The sequence below is a fragment of the Gymnoscopelus braueri genome (genome assembly GCF_963280865.1).
Source record: "Gymnoscopelus braueri genome assembly, chromosome: 6".
In the NCBI taxonomy this organism is placed as follows: Eukaryota; Metazoa; Chordata; class Actinopteri; order Myctophiformes; family Myctophidae; genus Gymnoscopelus; species Gymnoscopelus braueri.
The window spans coordinates 43294372-43315829 of NC_137607.1; the positions used below are offsets into that span (position 1 = coordinate 43294372).

The 21458-nt window shown below is 41.0% G+C and overlaps 1 protein-coding gene across 2 annotated transcripts in view; it reads right to left on the minus strand.

Annotated features, from left to right (window-relative positions):
- Window positions 1–11026, minus strand: part of jak3 (Janus kinase 3 (a protein tyrosine kinase, leukocyte)) — a 32584-nt gene extending 21558 nt beyond the window's left edge. The window contains exons 1-7 of one of the 2 annotated variants that reach the window (XM_080431905.1): window positions 10888–11026; window positions 9440–9646; window positions 4648–4765; window positions 3159–3276; window positions 1805–1950; window positions 1297–1606; window positions 300–422 (exon numbers count right to left, since the gene is read on the minus strand). In XM_080431905.1, coding sequence (XP_080288031.1) covers window positions 300–422; window positions 1297–1606; window positions 1805–1950; window positions 3159–3276; window positions 4648–4765; window positions 9440–9646; window positions 10888–10966 — 1101 coding nt within the window. In that variant the 5' untranslated portion in view covers window positions 10967–11026. Of the gene's footprint in view, window positions 1–299; window positions 423–1296; window positions 1607–1804; window positions 1951–3158; window positions 3277–4647; window positions 4766–9439; window positions 9650–10887 lie in introns of both variants that reach the window. The other variant, XM_080431906.1, reaches the window with a different exon arrangement.
- Window positions 11027–21458: the final 10432 nt, after the last annotated feature.

Below are 21458 nucleotides of genomic sequence, written 5' to 3' on the forward strand. Positions count from 1 at the left end.
CTAAGCATGCACTCCATTATGTTTTTTCTTTCCAGTTAACAATTGAGGAATATTGGCATATTAGGCCAATATTTCCACTTATTCAGAGCATCTGGGGTTGAAAATATCCAGGATAAAATGTTTCCCTATATTAAATATAATTATGTAATTAATAACTGTAATAATGAAGTATTAGAATTTATAATTTCGGATGTTATTATGCTGTTCTAAACTAAACAAAAGCAAAAGAACAAATTATCCAAAACTGCATACAATATATGGCCTTTTTTTTATTGACAAATGTTAAATATGTCCCTCACCAAACATCGGTCATCTTTCCGGGTCACGGTCACCATTCGGTAGTCCTGTTGTGTCTGCTCATTACACACCCGCTTCACGCTGATGTCTATGATTCCTTGGAAATCACAGAAAGTCTGCCACTCCTTTAAATAAGAGAGAGAGAGAGGAATATTTATGTGTATGATTGACATATTCTATACACTTGTGACATCCAATACTTGTTTGAAGGAACTCTTTATGTTCTGGTTATTGTGGTCAATTCATGACTTAAATAAATGACTATCAGCATTCCTTGTTATCCAATCCAATGTCATTTATGACATACTGTACCTATAGCAATGTTTATTCACAAATGCACATAATTATTTATTAACCACTTTAACCCTGGTGTCCCTATTTTGTGTAGAAACTAAGCGGCAATTTTTTCTTTTTTAATTTAGAGTAGCCAATATTTCCCCCCCCCTTTTCTCCCCAATTTAGTCGTTATGCCAATTGATTCCTCCCCACACACATTTCTGTGATGTCATTGCTGTCGTATCCTATTGACTCACTTGCCAGTGAGGAGCCCCCACCAGGAGGACGTAGAGCCTTCGTCCTACTACTCCCGCCCAACACTCCCCGCTGACAGGTGCCGCCCCAGCCCCTAGGAGTACGTGCAATGACCGCTATCACCCTCCCCGCCCGGCTCCCCCGCCCGGCTTTTTTTGCACACTAATTATTTTATCCAGCATTGGACCTATACTTAGCTTTTGACTATTCCTTGTGGTCTATTTCACTGGTTCTCAACATTGGGTCGGGGATCAAATGGACCCTTACGGGTGACCTGTAACCATTTGTACACTCTCAGAGTTAAATTAACACTGTGATTTTACAGTGTAGATTGGGGTCCCAGAGATTTAAGAAGAAGAAAAAAGTATCAAATGGGGGGTCTATTGGCCTGATGCTTGTCAAAACGGGGGTCCTTGAAATTCAACAGGTTGAGAATCACCCATCTACTTTTATGTGTGTTCTTCTCACCTGGTTCCCATCCAAACCATTTCCACTGGTTTGGATGCCGGTTTCCCCAGACAGCCTGATGTGAGTGAAGGGTGGCTCCGTGGCGCTCAGCTGGGAGGCAGAGTGGTCGACGTGGAAGGTCTCGGTCCCCAGGGAGGGCTCCACGGCCGCCAGCTCTATCAGGTACTTCAGCTTCAGGCTGCACTCGTCCACCGAGCAGCCGCCCAGCTTCTGCAGGAAGCGCTTCAGCGAGTTCCGGATTCGGTAGCGCTCCAGGCGGTTCCGTTGCTGGATGTCGTGCCGGTGGGATTTGGGGAGGCATAATTTGTAGCTGAGAAGGAAAGGGGGGCGGGGAGAGCATGTGATTGATGTAATGACCACAGAATCCAGTGCATGTTAATATGCAGTATATGACTTCATAAGGAATCCAAATGTTAGTGACAAATTGAAAATAAATAATTATATACATATGTAGAAAACACAACAAAAGAAAAAGACACACACAGTTTCAGCTTCATTTCTCTAATACCTGACAGTCTTGCAGAGTTCTCTTATACTCTGGTGGCGCTCTTTGGCCATTCTCCATAGATCCAACACTGCAAGGCCAAGACATTCCTCTTGGGCGCTCAGCGGCGGTAACACCCCGGCCTCGCTAGCAACAAAGTCACTGCGGCACTAAAACACATCCAAAATGACTTTTACTGTGTTAGGTTGCTGTCGGGCAGAAACCTCTTATCTCCATATTGTACGTTTTTGTGTATTTTTTTTGTAAATTAACGCCCTACTTGATCAAACTACAGCGTCACACAAAAGCACCAAATAGTAGTAGATCACCCCATTCGGATGCTATCAATGCATTGAATGGGAGATTATCACGTTTTATCAGACCACTGAATGGGCGAATTAGGCGACATACTGACGTACCCGCGATTTATCAGACCATTCATCTGGGTGTTATCAAGACATTCTGACCTACGGACGGAGATGACTTAAAAAGTTCCGTTTCGGTTTCGGACCATGGCGGAGGCGCGCAGTCTCAAGCGAACTGGAGCCGCGTGAGGGACCACCAAGAGAGCTAAAGCGAGCGAGTTGCCGTCCCGAACGTTGCGACTTTCGCTTGAGACTACTCAGCGCTGTTCGAGTTATGTACCGATAGGCACAGAAACGTAAATCATGTTGTGGGGACTGCTCTGCCTCCGAGAAGGTCAGTAGCTCCTGATTACGCCCAATGAATGGTCTGATAAATCACGGGTAGGTCAGTATGTCGCCTACTCGCCCATTCAATGGTCTGATAAAACGTGATAATCTCCCATTCACTGCATTGATAGCATTCGAAGCCGGTGAGTAGATCTGTTTTTAGTTTGTCGATCTGCTACTTTTGCTGTTTTTTTATTTGAATCCTGAAAAGTAGCAGTTTTGGACATACAGTAAGAGGTTTCCACCTCGATGAGACGATGAAGTAGAATACTACACAGAAAGGCAATCAATTAGTGTGTGTGTGTGTGTGTGTGTGTATACAGTATATATATATATATAAATATATATATATATATATATATATATATATATATATATATATATATATATATATATATATACTGTATAATATATATATATATATATATATATATATATATACTGTATAATATATATACTGTGTATATATATATATATATATATATATATATATATATATATATATATATATATATATATATATATATATATATATATATACACACTGTATAATATATATACTGTGTATATACTATATATATATATATACTGCATATATGTGTATGTGTGATAAGCAATGGCATTGCTGAATGGAAAATTTAAGACCATATTAAATATTTATATATTTATTCTGCACTATATTGTACCTGGGCAAAGAGATAATCAATGACACAGTAGTCGAGCACGGGACTGATTCTGTCTCTCGTCAAGCTGTAACGGTAGGATGTTCTGGGTTCTTGCCCGAACCAGTTGCCAAAGAAAAACCTGTAAATGCATGAAGACCATATACTTTAGTATCTTAAATAATGTCAACATCATCTCCTTTCTCTATGCTCTGTTTACTCTTCTCACTACTGTATTGTCAGACAACTGCAGACATAAACACTTAAAGGTAGGGTAAGTGATATTTTTTGGTTAAAACTAAAAGTATTTTGTTAAAAGGTTAAAATACTATATTCTGATAGTAATCATTGCTATAGAGTGTTTTTTCAGTAACGGATGTCTCCCTGTCTCTCCAGCTCCTTAATAAACAGAAAATACATTTTTCGGTAGGTGTCAAAATCTCAGCCAATCAGGAGAAAGTACCCATTTTTAAGCTTAATTTGTATAGTGTTCCAGACCAGTTCCAATTTTGTCTGCTCATTTCTTAGTGTCATCACTTCCAATTTCACTTGTTTAATCTGTATCCTGATTGAGTTCTCTGTCCTGGTTGGATAAAATTGGAAATGAAACTGAAACTGAAACGAAAATGCATTTTCTGTTTTATAAAGAGGTGGAGAGACAAGGAGACTCCTAATACTGAACAAACACTCTATAGCAATGAGTACTATCAGAATATAGAGCCATTTAACACTTATTTTAACCAAAGCAAATCACTTACCCTACCTTTAAACCCTACATCTATACCAGTAATGGAAGAATTACTCACATGTTTTACTTAAGTAAAAGTATCAATACTGCATTGTAGATATACTCTGTTACAAGTAGAAGTCCCGTATTCAAAATGTGCTTGATTAAAAAAGTCCAAAAATATTGGCATCAAAATATACTTAAAGTGCAAAAAGTGAAAGTACAGTGCAGAATGTCCCATTTCACATGTTCAAAATTTATAAAAAATCTTATGGAAATAGCCGATCTACAAGCTCTGCAATGCGTCGCATTTCGACACATTGTGAGCTTGTAGATCGGCTATTTTCAAATGGCCGAAATATATATAGGGCTGAAGTTGTTATTGTGTTTTGTAATAATAATCAAAATCTACAAAGTAACTGGTAACTAAAGGTTTCATATAATTGTAGTGGAGTAAAAGTACAATATTTTCCTAGATACAATAGATGTTGTGGAGTAGAAGTAGAAGTATTGAAGATTGTAAATACTGAAGAAAGTAAAAAATACCTCTAAAAGTACAGTACTTGAGTACACCACTGGTCTAATACCCCTTTGCTTTTCTTCCCTCTACACCAAATGTCTTTGCTGAAAATAGCCGATCTGCTACTTTTTTTGCCACATGTTTGCCCCAGAATAGGGGCGCTAGGGTTCCAACTTGTGCAGGTTAAAACATATTGATACAGTGCATTGTATTTGCCAGAGAAAACTAAATGCAGCTGAAGGTTTTCTCCAAGATTTCTCACCCACCTGACTCTGAAATGGACTTGAAGCTTTTCATCTGTGTTGAAGACGTGTGTGGGTGGATACCAGTAGGAGAGATCAGAAGATGCTAGGGAAAATAGGCTTTGGTACACTGGCAGGATTCCTGAGGAAATATAAATCAAGTATATTAGAAAGTGCAAAATACAAGCAGTGCTAATGGCAATGGCTTTCTGCATCAGTCAGACAACAATAAACAACAATGGGGAAGACTGTTGCATATTGACTTTTGTTATTGATATTTTATTACAAAGTTGTGTGATCCTAGACATTGTTATATGTCATCATCCTGGCATTCGCATACCAGTAGATGCAAGGGTCGAGGAGAAAATGCTGAATGCTGTGAAAAGCATGTCATGGAAACTTCCACCATGCATTTGACACCACATTCCCACACAAAGACTGTCCCATCTGGTCCCCAAATGGTTCAGGGAGGTCCAGGGACCAGGTCTTGTGCTACAACTATGATATAACTAACTGTTTACTCAGGTGTGCTGTGGTCTGTTCTGGTCCTTGCGGGTGGAACCACATCCTGGAAACAACTGCACTTGAAGAGGGAACAGGAGGCTTTGCTTGACGTCTACTAGGTCGGGGACATAATGTCATTTAAAAAACAACAAGATTCAAGATCTTTTTATTGCTATGTCTTACATACAGGAAGGATAACAAGGAAGATTAATGATAATATAAGGAAGAATAGCAGCAACATACAATATATCAAGTTTGTCAAAAATGTGTCAACTGCGTCACTAGGGCTCGGGCGGTATGGATTTTTAGTTACCACAATCTCGCATCGAAGCAGCAAGCATCTGTGTTGAAAATATATCCACTGCGTGAATCATTAAATAGGCCTACTCTTATCTAAAATCTGCGAAAACTGCGAATGGATGTTTTTTATCGATACGTGAGGTAGACACTCGTGCATCTCTAAACATCCTCTGACGTGTGTTATAACTGCTTCCAGACTTAATGAAGTCCAATAATGTTTACTTCTTCGTGCGGGATGGAAGGGGTCTGAGTGGGAAGTGAGTGCGAGGGGCGGGAGGCGAGGGGGTCTTTTTGCTAGCGTAACTAGCGTTACTACAAGATCGAAAGTAAGCTTGTAGATCTGCTCTTAAAGAGTCGACCCAACCCCGCCCCTGACCCTGTTACAAGTAACTTGCTGAGTCCCACTCGCCTGGCACACAAGCAGTCTAGAATAGACCTGACATGTCATGATCATAACACTGAACAATGATTATTGTTTATTATGGTAAACTTTCAATTTCATATCACACAATATACAAGTTGCAACAGCCACTAATAATAAAGGAAAAAAATATATGAACTCGACACAGCAGTATGCATGACCAACCGCGTTATGGCGGTATGGCGGTATTGGGGTTACTGCACCCAGCCCTATATGCGTCACCTCCTGTGCCACCTCCAGAAGTTCTCAGATGACACCGTCATTGCCAGCTGCATTACGGAGTGACAACACGGACAAATATAGAGCTTCATGAGGTGGCGTGACAGTAACCACCTCCAGCTCATCACAGGCAAGAGCAAGGTGCTGGTTGCACGAGCAAGAGGATACCCCCAACCCCCAACTCCCTGCACCATCCCCGGGGCTTAGATGGAGACTGTGGACGCCTACAAGTTCCTAGGCGTACACATGCTGAGTTGGTCTAACAACGCAGATGCCCTCTTCAGTAAGGGACAGAGCAAGCTGTTCTTTCTGAGGAGGCTCAGGTCCTTCAATGTGTTCAACACGATGCTGCTGATGTTCTACTAGTCTGTAGCCAATGCCCTCAGTCCATGGACTAATGACTAATAACTCTGTTGTTTTTGCTCTTGGTCTAATTGGGGGTTGACTGCATTCCTTGCCGTCCTAACATAATTGTTTTATGATAATACTGTACTGATACTGTACTGTAGTAGCTGTAGTATCTTTGTTGCTACCGATAGCTGTATCTTAGGGGTTTGTTATACTTTCTCCCGGTCTGTTCCTTTATGAGCCTCATTGTCCAGGGGAATTCACTGTTTAGCACCCTAAAATAGTCTCCCCATTGACTTACACTGCAAGGTGAAACAGTTCTCAAAGCCACTCTTTAACGCACAAACAACATTAATGCAAACAAAGCATGTACTGACAATGCAACAACACTACAAAACCCACATAAAAAATTAATAAAGTCAGCTTTCTTTTAATTTTACAATTTGGATCATGAAGAACATCCAGATCAGATAGTCAGATCTGGATCTGGCTCTTCAAATAGTTTCACCTTGCAATGTAAGTCAATGGGGAGGCTATTACGTATATACTAAGATATACTATACCAACACTTGTTGTTACGTCATGGCAAGGTAACTACACAACCCAAACCTCTATAAGTGTACATTTTCCCATGTCATTTCAAGGTAACTTTAGATGTCAGATCAAACCGAAATGTATTACAGTATCGCTGAACTAAATATATAACTTTGGTCACTGACTCGTGAGCGAACGAGTCTGAGTGCTACATACCATCCACCTGGCCAAGAGACACACACAAGTCTGACGTCCTTGTGTGTCTCTTGCATTATGTAAGTTACCCTAATGCACAAAGGCCATACTGTGCAGGCAAAGAGAGGTTTGTGCCAATCAAAACAGTCTGCGATAAGCCTCAGGGAAAGCCTTGTTCCAGTGCCCAACAGCTTGCCATGCCCTGACCAGCTATGATATGATGAGCAGTTTTTTGTTTTGTTTTTTCAAAATAGGAAAAACAACTGCTTTCACAAAACTTCAGAAGCACTTGGTGGAACTGAAAGGCCTAATTCAGTTTGATTTGATAGCAAATTTTGAGGAGTCATTGCATTGCATTGCATTTTGTATGGCCACAATTAGAATGAGATGAGTTATGTACTGGCAGCTATCTCAGACTGCCTCAGAACTGCCCACAACTGAAGATTAATTTAGGCAGCATGTAAGAGCCATGTAAAAAATGCTGTTTGGTGCCACAGCCATTACAAAAACAGTGCTTTGGAGTCCTGTTGGGGAGAGTTTGCGGTTGATGTGGAAGCAGCAATGAAAAGGCAGCAGTACCACAAAAAGTGCAAGACCTATTCATCCCTACTGCTAAGGACAAACAATGCAGTCAACAGAAGAAATTTCCTTGTCTTGCAGCTGTCTTTCCAATGATGTGCCTGTGACTTTCCAGAGTGCCCTAACAGAATTGTGTGCCGTGTCATTGTTCCGACGGCGCATTATTCCGACGGTTACTAACCCTATACCTAACCCTAACTGCACGCGGAAGCCACGTTGTATAGTAATGGGATGTCGGACTTATGGGCAGTTCCCACTCCCACAGAATTGTGGATAATGACACCGGTGCACCCATGTTAAAATTGTGATGTGGGCGTTACGATTTGACTGCTCGAATTTCGTCACAATTCGGTCACTAATGTGAAATTCCGGATGTGATGTTACTTATAACACATTTTACTACAAAAATATCACAAACGTGACATCCGGTATTTAGTGGCCAAGATTCTCGTGTGATGTAGTGCTCCAATCAGCGTTACTGGATTTTCAGGCCGTGAAGCCTGAACATTGACTCATAAAGTGTGGGTCACACTAAACGTAGTATCTGGAGGCAGACTGTTGAGTACATTTTCAAATGCTTCCGTCATACAGTCTGTGCAAAGGAATCGCTGGAAACGATCTGGGAGTAATGCGGATGTCCTTCCTACTCCCCGCTTCCGTTTCATCTTTGGAGTCGCTTATAGTCCTACTATAAACATGGACGGATTAACCCTTCGTGGTGCCTGGTGCTATGACCTGTTTTGGTGCCCCCCCGGGACCGCTTTGTTATAATGATATAATTATTTGTACACACACATTCATAAACCGATGGCAGAGGAAACCATGCAAGGCACCGACCTGCTCATCAGGAGCAATTAGGGGTTCAGCGTCTTGCTCAAGGACACTTCCACACTAACTCTGGGGGAGCCCATGAACGAACTGGGAACCTTCCGGTTCCCAAGCGGCCGCTCTACCTCCTGAGCCAGTGCCTTTGGTGATTGGTCTCTAATGACAGACATATCCATACCTTTTGGATTTTTATTTTCCTATTGGTGCGTATAATTCAATCTGTGTATGTGCATGCATTTCAAATAGGGTTAAAGGCACTGATGAAATCTTTGCTTTATTGTACGCAATAACTGTCTGTAAATAACAGTCCAAATCTAGTGACATTCATGATCATTATTCCAAGAGATTCTTTTGGCTACAGTGACGTCACACCCTGGTATGTATGAATAGGGGAAGGGAATTGACGTGTGTGTTGGGGTGCAAACAATAGCCTGGTAAACCATCCTGGTTGCGGAATTAACGTTTCATTTGTATTCAGCAGACTACACATGGAAATGTGAATTCCGCGACCGTGATGGTTTACCAGGCTATGCAAACAAAGGTACTTCTTGCATGGATTTGACACTTTTTGTGTCTCGGCTTCTGCTGACTCAGCACCGTTCAAGTTGCATACCAGAAGGCTTGGCATTCTAAATCATCCGTCTTCCTAGTCAATATGCGACAAAACAGGGGAGCCCTGTCGCATCACTGTCACTGTCCGGGGAGTATTTTTCGGTTTTCAATCCCCATCCCTAGTCCCGTCGCATCAAATGGGTGACGAAAACATTCAAACAGTCAATCCTGAGTGTTAATTTAACTCTGAGCGTGTACAAATGTATAAATTGACAGTGAGGGTTTTTTAACTGTGTATGTCAAGGCTGACCTGCCACGCCTGGAATAGAATCTTACCACATTTCTGGGCGGCTAGGATGCAGACGCCCTCAGCGGAGATGTGGCCAGAGGACATGCTTATGGTTGTGGCGTCCTTGGTGGTGGGCTGGAAGTATACGTGAACCTGTAGACCAGGTCCTGAGCTGGAGCTGGAGCGCTGGCTTCCTCCTCTCTCCCTGTTCACCAGAGGAGCAGACTCCTCCTCACTGAGGTCCATGATGGCTCCTTCTGAAGCCAAAGAATCATTGTCACAACCATGTCTGAGAACATGCTTGGGTATAATATACATACCATCACTGATAATATGACATATTGTTGTTGTCGGGCAGAAACCTCATATCTCCATATTTTAATTAACGCCCGATAATACAGCAGCGTCACACCAAAGCAGCAAAAGTAGCAGATCTACAAGCTCGAAATGCGGCGCGAAGTGACGCGTTTTGAGCTTGTCGATCTGCTACTTTTGCTGTTTTTGAATTAGAATCCTGAAAAGTAACAGTTTTGGACATATGAGGTTTCCACCCGACAGATATGGGCAGTGGTACCTTATTAACCAATATTGTTGTTGTTGTTGTTGTTTTTTGGGGGTGTTTTCCACAATATATTTGTACAATTTGTCCTCCACATTTATCCATCCTAACTATAGACCAAATCATAATGTTTGTAAACAATGGATAGGGGTAATTCTAGGTGGATATCCACCCAGCCTACCTGCAGGCCTACAACTTGAACTTGAACAACATTGGCAATTATGCCAAAATTGTGTAGCCAAATGCACTCTCTAGATGTTTTTTTTTCTTCCTGTTTTCCTGCTTTGAAGTCTATGCACACATACACAGTCATCCCACATACACACACATTACAGAGAGCGATGTATGATGATATATTATACATAGTGGCAGTGGATGGCATTTGTATGTCACATGGGGAGCAGTTAGGGGTCAATGTCTTGCTCAGGGACACTTTGACACATAGAGGAAGCGTTTGTTTACACTTGAGGGAATTCGTATAATTTTATTCTATTCTGCTAAATATTTTTGTTATGGAACATACCAGTACACTAAAAACAACAACAACAACAGCTTCTAGAGACTTGAAAAGACTTCTGCCTGCTGTGTTTAAGCCGGCTAGTCCTCCACCCTCACACCATGTAGATGTGATTTGAGAAGCATCCAAGTAAGTAAACTAAGATTTGGGTCAAATATACTTAAGCCAAATTTAAAAATCGTTGCTGTCAGGCAGAAACCTCTTATCTCCATCGTTTTTTAATTTATTTTTTGTAAATTATTACCCTACTTGATCATACTACAGCATCACACAAAAGTAGCAGATCCACAAGCGTAGTACAAGAGTACTCAGAGTAAAATTAACTCAACAGTAAAAAATAAATAAATTATATTTTATAAAATGTAAGCATGACAGAGTAATGAATCATACAACAATATTTATAATCGGTGTAGCGTTACCTTTACATGTGTGAGTCCTTGTGTTCCTGTAACTTTGTTCCTGTATCTTTGTTACTGTGTGCAGGAAGAGAAAGTGCATGACTTCCTGTAGTCGAACAGTTTAGGGTGACAACAACGTCACACTTCCTGTACTCACTCATCTCAGTTATCGCTAAGTCATCATTCTACGACAACATTGCAACACAAATTTCATCATCCCATTCATTCATCTTCATAGTAGATAGATTTCGCTTCCCTTTTCTTTTCAAAATGTTACATTTTTCCTGTTTAGTAATATGACACACTTTAGCTCCTGCTTCTCATTTTGCTTCTCTATAAATCAAAATGTTAAATCTTAGAAACGATGTGAGGTCGCAGTAAGTCACACACAGAGAGAGCACTGCCTCATCGTTGAACAGATGAAGAAGCGAAGGCTGTGGTTCACTGGTTTCCTCTGTTCTGCTGTGGGGTTTTACACATGCATCTTCCTGTAAGAGAGTGCTAGAAAAGCACCTTTACTGTTACTGATATGCATGGTTAAAATAATAGTAAATAGGGCTTAACCACCACTTCCTATAAAAACAGCAAGCAAAAATAGCCAATCTACAAGATCAATCCCACACATTGGGATAATGTAGATCTGCTATTTTTGAATACAAAACTGCAAAAGTTTAAAACGACGATTTTTTTTTAAAGATGGCATCATTTTCATCTACTCACTCTGTCTCATTGGTGGGCTGTGGGCAGTTCAGAAACCTGCTGCCTACCAATGATATCATCGATGGGAATTCCAAGCTAATAGAAACTACAGCCTTTCCCTTACTGGAAAGTTAACATGTTGAAATAAAACCTCTGAATCAATAAAATAAATGAATAAATGATATTATATAAACAAGATTTCCCCCCATATATATATATATATATATATATATATATATATATATTATTTTTTTAATCTGGTTTCAACCGATGAGGTCATTGGTAGGCAGGTTTCTGAACTTGAGTGAGTGAGTAGACTTGTAATGAGCATTAGTATAGTGAGGGTCAATTACAGTATATGAACATAGGTTTACAAATGGGTGAAGTGCTCCTTTATGTCACGATTCGTGACATGCTCTGTCTCCCTGTTGTGTTTTCATGTATTTGTTGTTTCCCAGTTATAGTTAGTGTTTTACTTTTCAGTTGTGTTCCCTGTTAATCTGAAGTAATGTTGCAGTCCTTGTTTCCTTGTTAGGTTTTGCTTTACACTCTTGTACCTTATTTTGTAGTATTGTTCCATTGTTTCCTGTTCTCATTGTAGCTGTTGCCCGTCTTGTCTCACTTACCCTTTGATTAGTCATGTTCTCCTCCTGTGTACTCTTAGTCCCCCAGCCTGTCCCAGTGTTGATTGTCTGTTGAGATCACCTGTGTCCTGTTATGTCCCTGTCTATTTAACCCCTGTGTTTACACTGCACTTGTTCATTGTGAAATGTTGTGTCATGAGTGCTGTTCCTTTAGTTGGCATGCCCAGTTATTGAGTTAATAAACACTTTGAATTGACCCGTTCAGCCTCTGCCTCATCCTGCACTTGGGTCCTACATTCTGCCCTGGCTCAGACCGTGACACTTTAAGGAGGCATTGGTAAAGTAAATGGTCCAAGTCCCTGGCACAAAATGTTTTAAGATGGAGGGTGCCCCCTTGCCAAATACATTGGGGAGTTTGAGAACTACTGGTTTAGAAGCAGTTGTGGAATCGGCCTCAGGTCTTAATGTGTTAATCTCCAGTGAGTGGCAGAAACGGGCACACCTATTGTACAGACAATGCAAAACAGTAGAATCTGACAAATACTCTAGGTAAATATAGACATGGAACTAACTAGACACAGGTGAAACTCAAAGACAATCAACACAGGGATTGGCTGGGGTTAAACAGGACACAGGTGATACAAATGAACCAACATCAGGGAAGGTGAGACAAGACCAGACCCATAGAGAGAGAGTTGGGCCGCTATGGGCTATAGTTCCAAACATTGGAACTATACCATTGAGATAGAACGGGCATTTCTGCATTCCATTCTTACAATGGGAGTCGACGCAAGTAAAGTGTCGTCACTCTCATATTAGATCACGCTGGACAAGACAGGTAACAACTACAATGGAAGACAGGAAAACGCAAGAATATGACTACAAAAATAAGCAACACATGAAACGCATCAATAATTTAACACAGAACAAGAGGACCAATACAACATACTGAACAATAAACAATCAACGAGGCGAGAATAGAACACCTAAACCAAACAGAACAGGATAAGTAAATGTCCAAAACTGAGGCAGATGGCCGAGGGGCTGAGTATCAGGCCGTGACACTTGGCAACGGTGGAAGAAAGCTCAAGCCAGGCTCTTGGTGGGGACTGCCGTCTGAGATAGAGGGGGTGAGAGACAAAGATACAAAACAACAATAACAGCTGTTACAACAGCCCGCAGCCATAATGGAGAGCGTCCTGACTGGCTGCATCACTGCCTGGTATAGGAACGGTACTGACCTCAACCACAAAGCAATGCAGAGGGTCACGCGGACAGCTGAGCGCATCAGTGGATGCAAGCTCCCTTCAATACAGGACATACGGTATAGAGCACCGAAGTCTGACATCACTGCCTCTAGAGGCAGTCACACAGCTATTTGTTATATTGGACATCCCATAGGCAAATATTAGATTGCGTCATATAAGAACTGTGTTCCATATAGGAACTGTGTTCCAAAAATGAATCACCCCAGTGATTTGAAGCATCAACTGACTCATGCTTGAATACAGCAGGTACAGCAACGGGTAAAGTGCGTCTATAATTGTATCATTTTAAGTGGGGTTCAGGGTTTGGTTACATGTTTAACCCATTATGACCTGAGGCCGGTTCTACAAATGCCTTCTAAATAAGTGGTTCTCAAACTTTTTCGTACCAAGGACCCCCAAACTTGATATTTGTTAGGCAGTGGACCCCCCATCTGAAAATGTTTTGTACCAGGGACCCCAGAAGAGAAGATTTGTGTTAAGAAATTCAAAATGATTCCACATTTTTTAAACACTTAAGTTTTTATATATTATACATATTAACCTTCAAAAATAGCAGATGTACAAGCTCACGAGCTTGTAGATCTGTTATTTATGAGGACCACTGTTCTAAATCCTAAGAGTTTTCTGGAAAACGTATGCTGCTATATATAAAGCTAAACTCTAAAATGACACAGATGCTTCTCCTGTTTTAATGGGTTAAATGTAACCAAACCATATTATCTAATCCAGGGGTTTTCAACTGATTGTGAACCAGGGGCCACCACCACCCTGACTAACAATCAACCTGGGGACCACTGTTGTGTTGGGTGGGGATATGTGGGCTAAGATTAGCTAGAGGTGGGTTGGGGTGGCCCTTGCAGATTGCTTGAAATATGCCAGTGGTCCAGAGCTCAAAAAAGATTGAGAACAAACCACTGATCTATTCCTCTTACTTGATCCAACTTTCCATGTTAAACGCATGTTAACTGATACTATACTGATTTGTATGAGTGAATAAACACATGCCATTAAACTGGCTCATTTCCTAATAATGATGACCCTTTCCCTTCTTAAGATTCTAACTCTGTTTTCTTGACCTCAGTTACTGACTTCATTGACTCGTCATCTTAGGTCACCACCAGATCATTTAGTGCACTGCTTCTCAAGTAGTGGTCCATGGCATGATTAAAGGTCCATGTCTGTCTTTTCTTGACTATGTGGTCAAGGACAGAGTCTCATGTCATCCTCTGGCTCCAACATTGCCCTGTACATAATACTGTTATATAATACAAATATTCTTCAGGCAGCCAGTGTGGCAATTTCACTCTCACAGAGATGGCCTACATCGTTACAAAAGGTAAATTACTTTTAACTTTTACTGTCTGAAAACTCATCCAGAAGTTCACATGTGTGTTTCATACATGTCTCTTGAAAGAGTCTGTGGACAGTGAGCTAATCCTCTTCTGTAGTAAAGCTTGAAGTACATTCGGAATTGAAACACAAGCCTCCTCCAATGACCTCTGATAATGTTTTTAATTACACTGTCCTGCATGACAATGTATATGTATAATATTATGTATATGTGCGTATAAATATATATATATATATATATATATATACACACATGTATAACAAGTGTTATAACGCCTTATAAGCGCATTATAAATGCACCAGACCCAACCTTAATATACAGTCTTACCATTCTTTCTTCCTCCCCCGCCCCCGTTTCCAATGCCCCCACCCACCCCCACACACACACTTTGAAATGCACTGGTCTCTATGCAGCATTAGCATATACTGTAGTAGTGTGGTCCTTCTTAGCTCCGGCTCTCTCTCCTGTGTCTCTCTCTCCTGTTGCTCCTCCCTGCTCCTCCAGCAGCTCCTCCAGCAGCTCCAGTTAAAAAAAAGTCATTTAAGGTGAGGCAGGCACGTCGGGGAGCTTTCTGTGCTGCAGTCTGTGGATAAAGGAACAACAGACAGACAGTGTCTGAGAGCTGGACTGGATGGGGAGCAGGTGATCAAGGTGAGTGTGTGCAGTCTAGTCTCAACCCAGACAACTACTCCACAATCATCGAATTAGGGCTGCAACAGTTCATCGAACTAATCAATTTTATCCATAGTTTTTGCCTAGGCAAGAGAAATTCCCAAATAGTTAAAACAGCAAATCTACAAGCTTGCAGTGGTGTAAAGTAACTTAGTATATGTACTCGAGTACTGTACTTAAAGGGATAGTTCACGCAAAAAAAAAAAACATGGGCATTCCTAAGCCAATAATTTGATGACCAGTGGATCGGTAGGCAGCGGTTCCGGTAGGAGACTCTTTGTGTCTCCTACTGGAACCACTGCCGGTCATCAAATTATTGGCTTAGGAATGCGACAAAAACAAATAAATATCCATGAATTCAAGTCTCCATGGGGTGACTAATCGTTAGGAAAAAAGGTCATTTTGGGGGTGAACTATCCCTTTAAGTAAAATTTTTAGGTATATTTTACTTTACTGGAGTATTTCCAATTTTCAATAATTTTACTATCTAATCCACTACAACTCAAAGCAAATATTGTACTTTTCACTCCACTACGATTATTTGAAAACTTTAGTTACTAGTTACTTAATTTTTATCATTATTACGAAACCACCTACTGTATACGTTAAAGAATATATATTCTATATTCTTTGGCAATTTGAAAATAGCCGGTCTACAAGCTCACAATGTGTCTCCGCTTTGCGACGTGTTGTGAGCTTGTAGATCTGCTATTTTCCAAGGATTTTTATACATTTTATACATGTGAAAACTTGTGAAATGGGACCTTCTGCATAATGGGTAATTTTACTTTTGTTACTTAAAGTATATTTTGATGCAAATACTTTTGTACTTTTACTCAAGTACATTTTTAATTCAGGATTTGTACTTGTAACAGAGTATTTCTGCAATAGGGTATTGATACTTTTACTTAAGTAAAACATGTGAGTACTTCTTCCATCACTGGTCTCGGGGCGATACATCGATTTTAGTGTTAGTTTTCGTCTCATTATAGGCAAAAGAAATTAAGAAATAGTTAAAATAGCAAATCTGTAAGCTTGATTGGCTATTTAAAAAAAAAGCGATTCCGTAAAAAAGAAAAAAACAACATATTTGTTTATATCTGTAATTAAAATATATTATTACAGTTTTCATTTCTGCTAAGCAGCAACTGTCAGACTACTGCATACTATCTAATAAAGGCAGAAAAAGCCAAAAACAATATCTTAAAAGAAAAAAAAGGATCTGTTTATTTATCACAATCTAAAATTGGTAAAAAGCTCTAACCCAACCACCAACACATAAAATACACTTGCACACCAGCACAGGCTGGTAAGAGTAGCAACAGTGAGACTGGAGGGAGGAGGAGAGAGAGAGAGAGAAAGAAAGAAGGGTTAGTAAGTGTGAAGGTTCTAACAATTCACTACGACACTGTAAAACCAACCCAGTCTCCAGACCGAAACGTTCTTGTTTAACGTTTTGCAGAATCGTTAAACAACGAAGTTTTGGTCTGGAGACTGGGTTGGTAAAAACAACACACTTACACACTTGGTGCACACAGCACACTGCAACTGACACACAGTGGTGGAAAGTATCTAAGTACATTTACTCAAGTACTGTACTTAATTACAATTTTGAGGTATTATTTACTTTACTTGAGTATATCATTGTTTTTGATACTTATACTTCTACTCCAGTACATCTCAGAGGTAAATATTGTACTTTTTACACTGCAATTATTTTAAAACTTTAGTTACTAGTTACTTTGTAACTCCGGGAGCAGTTTGGGTTGGCGCCCCAGTCTGTGTCTTCCGTGAGGAAGAAGCCCAACAAATCCACGGTGAGGCCTTTAGGAGGACCATTCAAGCAAGACGCAAAGGGGGCCTGCAGTACCACCACGGGCCAAGACACCATCACACCAGAATGAAATGTTTGGAGCGGGGGAGTCTGGTGCAACGCTCAGGTCCTGGACCTGGTGAGACGGAGGAGGAGCCCGGCCAGGAGGCCATCCACAGAGCCTTGCCCCTCCACGTGCCAGAGCCTCCGCTCTCCCCCATTCCTGGCAGAGTAGTTTCGGACAAGCGTATTGAGTGGCCCTGTCTTTCCCTATTTAGGACTGACCGTGGGTAGCTACCTGGGACGGAAGTCGGGGCTTGATCAACCCTGGCTGGGTCACCTGGGTGAGGGTGTATGTTGCGAGACCCGAAACATCCTATGACCCCAGGCTACAACACTGATGATACGTCCCAGGTGCATCCATGTGATGTTTTTTCGTTTGTTGTTGTAGATCTTGATTATTATTAATCCAAAACGTCCATTAACCACTTCAGCCCTATATACTTTTACAATTTGAAAATAGCCGATCTACAAGCTCACAACGCGTCACGTTGCTCAGACAAGCCAATGCATGCAGAGAGGGCCAAAGCAGTAAAGAGTGAATGGGCACCAGGCTTTATGGGGGGGGGAAACTAAAGACAACAACAAAAAAGAAAAGATATATACATATATATATATAGAGAGACTAAAACAAAACAAAAAAAAATAGGCAAAGACATGATGCTAGTATATAGTCATGTGAACATAATAAAGATTAAGTGATTTAGAAAATGTATCTAGTTATCCACTCGGGTATTCAATTTACTTATTAGGCTTCTTTTGTGTAGTTAGGGAGGATGTGGTAGCTACTAGATGGAAATGGGCATAAGGGCATTCCATAGTGAAACTCCTTTATATTTTATGGCGAACTGCCCCCTGTTGGTGGTTCATAGTGGGACATGTAGTTGATTCGCTTGCCTGGTTGGGTAAGAATGAATGCTGGAATTTGGCTGGAAGTACAGTTTGAAATTACCTGGGAGGTGGATATTTTGTTTTATAGGTGAATATACATGTTTGGAGTATATTTATATTAAAGATGGTTAGTATATTGAGTGTTGAAAAAAGGGGTGAGGACGGATCCCGTTGACTAGAATTTGTAGCTATTCTGACAAACTATATAATATATATAATTTATGCATTCACCAATATAGAGAAATGCTGTTGACCTGGAGTGACTGCATACACTTAGCACGTATGTATGTATCCAGAATGTTGAATGCTCCTGACGTGTGTGTGTGTGTGTGTGTGTGTGCGTGCGTGTGTGCGTGCGTGCGTGCGTGCGTGCGTGCGTGCGTGCGTGCGTGCGTGCGTGCGTGCGTGCGTGCGTGCGTGCGTGCGTGCGTGTGCGCGTGTGCGCGTGTGCGTGTGCGTGACCCCAGGCCTGGGTAGATGTCTGACCTCCCTGTGACATACCGTATGATATTGTGTGCGTGGGAAGTCTCTGTGTGGACATATAGGCAACAACATAATTATATAAATGATGCTAAATTATGTAACTTGCATGGCCAACCCCGGATTCAAACCCAAGTCCCCCATGCAAGTGCAGAAGTTTTAACCACTGAGTTAATAGAGCCTGCCTGCTTGCTCTGGGGAGACATTTCATTTTGACCTTCAGGGCAGTACCACTTGTCAACCAGAAGTGTTCAAACCAGAACACAGGATCTGAACGATCCTTCAGTATATACTGTAGAACTGTCCTTTTACATTGCCACTGATGATGCCATAATGGACCTTTGCATTGTTACCCTCATCCCTGTCTGTGGCCCACACCTAGGCTAGGTCAGTGGTTCCCAAACTGGGGTCCCCAAATTATTTTGGGGGGTCCCCAGATGATTAGCTTGATGTGCAACATTGTTTTCTCACTCAACAGTAAACAAACCAACATACAGTACAGTACAGGGTATACAGGGTATCTGCACATTTCTTAAGTTACAATTTAATGACTTCCACAGACTCTATACTAAACATATTGTAAGGGCAGAACAAATACCAAATTGGCCAAATTGTCAAATACTACGTAATTAAGAGGCAAACATTGTGAAAATAGCCGATCTACAAGCTCACAACGCCTCGCAGCGTGAGCTGATCCTCTTCTGTAGTTGTTAAGCTCAAAGTACTTTTGGAATTGAAGCATAAAGCCTTAAATGTTCACTGATATCACACAAATACCAAATTACTAAGCTTTTTCAAAATAAAACAAAATAAAATTATGAATAAAAAAGGAAACAAATCTTCACTTTCCTACATTATTAAATGCATGGTCAGGGCCAGCAGGTCGAGAAGCAGTGCTTTAGAAGAGGCGAGTATGCATTCACCAATATAGAGAAATGCTATTGACCTGGAGTGACTGCATACACTTAGCACATATGTATCCTGACGCGTGTGTGTGTGTGTGTGTGTGTGTGTGTGTGTGTGTGTGTGTGTGTGTGTGTGTGTGTGTGTGTGTGTGTGTGTGTGTGTGTGTGTGTGTGTGTGTGTGTGTGTGTGTGCAACGCCTCGCAGTGTTGTGAGCTTGTAGTTTGGCTATTTTCACAATATTTATCTGTGGAACCGAGTCAAACTAAATGTAACAACAATTCCAAGTGCTTGTCAGGGTGGGGGGGTCCCCAGTTCAAATATGATTATTTTGGCGGGTCGCAGCCTGAACAGTTACGGAACCCTTGACCTAGGTCACCTACAGTAGGTCAGACGTGCCTTGGAGCTGCTATAATGCAAGTACTTACAAGTACTGTGCGTTGTACAAACTGACATTAAGATCGCACATGCCTGTCAAATGGACTGACCTGCACAGAGAACAACTAAAGCAAGCTTATTATCCACAACCCGACTTTGAACTTGGTTAGTCGGATGAAACTGATGACCAGTTTTAATGAGCTGTGACAGTGTTATGATTCTGGTGCTATTAGTGTAGTGGTAGTAAGCTATTATACCTTTATGCATTGATTGATTGATGTAGTTTATTTAAGACATGAGAATAGTACATGACAGTACATAACAGTACATGGAAGTACAAATTCACAATACAAGGTCTACTAAACTGGAACTCTCATTAAACACGCAGCTTGTTTAAGATGAGAACCCCATGCACACAAATCATGATGACATATAAGAGGCAGACAGATATACACACTACTATACAGAATGTCATACAATCAGCTTTCAGGTTACTGGTATGAAGAGAGAAAACTATATATATATACAAAAGAGGAAAATGAAGGGGGGAGGTAGGTTAAGACTTAGACAGGGGCCATTTTCGAATTGCAGCCTCCTGAAGGTGTATCTTTAGGGCAGTTTTGAAAGTGAGTAGGGTTTTACACTCCTTTACTCCTTTTGGTAGGGCATTCCACATTTTTGATGAATAGCATGAGAACGAGTTCATTCCCTTAGTTGAGCCAAATCTGGGTTGAACATGATTTGTGGAGCTGCCTCTGGTGTTATGATCATGGACTTCATTAACATTTTGGAAGTATTTTGACAAACAGGGGGATCCCAATGTTGTGGTGTATCTTGAAGACCAGGCCCATAGCAAGTTGCTGTACTCTCTCCTCAACCCTAAGCCATCCAATCCTAGCAAAATGAGCAGGGGTTAGATGGGTTTTGTGATTGAGGCCAAGAAGTAGCCTTACAAGTTTGTTTTGGAGCCTTGTTTTTAAGGCCTTGGAGGTGTTGTGATACCATGAAGTGCATGCATAATCATAATGACCTTGAATGAGGGCCCCTGCAAGAATCTTCAGAGTATTCTTACTGACTAGACGATCAATCCTCCACAAATAGCGTGTTGTTTGGTTGACATTTTTGATCACTTTTTCGGCGTTTTTGTTACCAGAGAGGTTTGCCTCCAAGATGGAGCCCAGGTAGGTAATTTCATCCTTTCTTTTGATGACATCATCACCCACTTTGATCGTGAAACTCTCTGCCTTGCATGGTGTGGTTATTCAGATGGTTGTGTACTAACTGTGATATAAATCCTTTTCCGGGATTGTCATTGTCCATTTGAACAAATGCATCATTTATAAAATAAGTTTGTGTTTTAACTGACTTTGGTCTGATTAGTTTCTCATTAAACTAGAAGGAATGCGAGCACATGCACAACTACAGTCAAACATAAACGATAAGACAAACTCCGGCTCCAGAAGTCCAAGTTGGCTATAAGAGTAAACAGACAA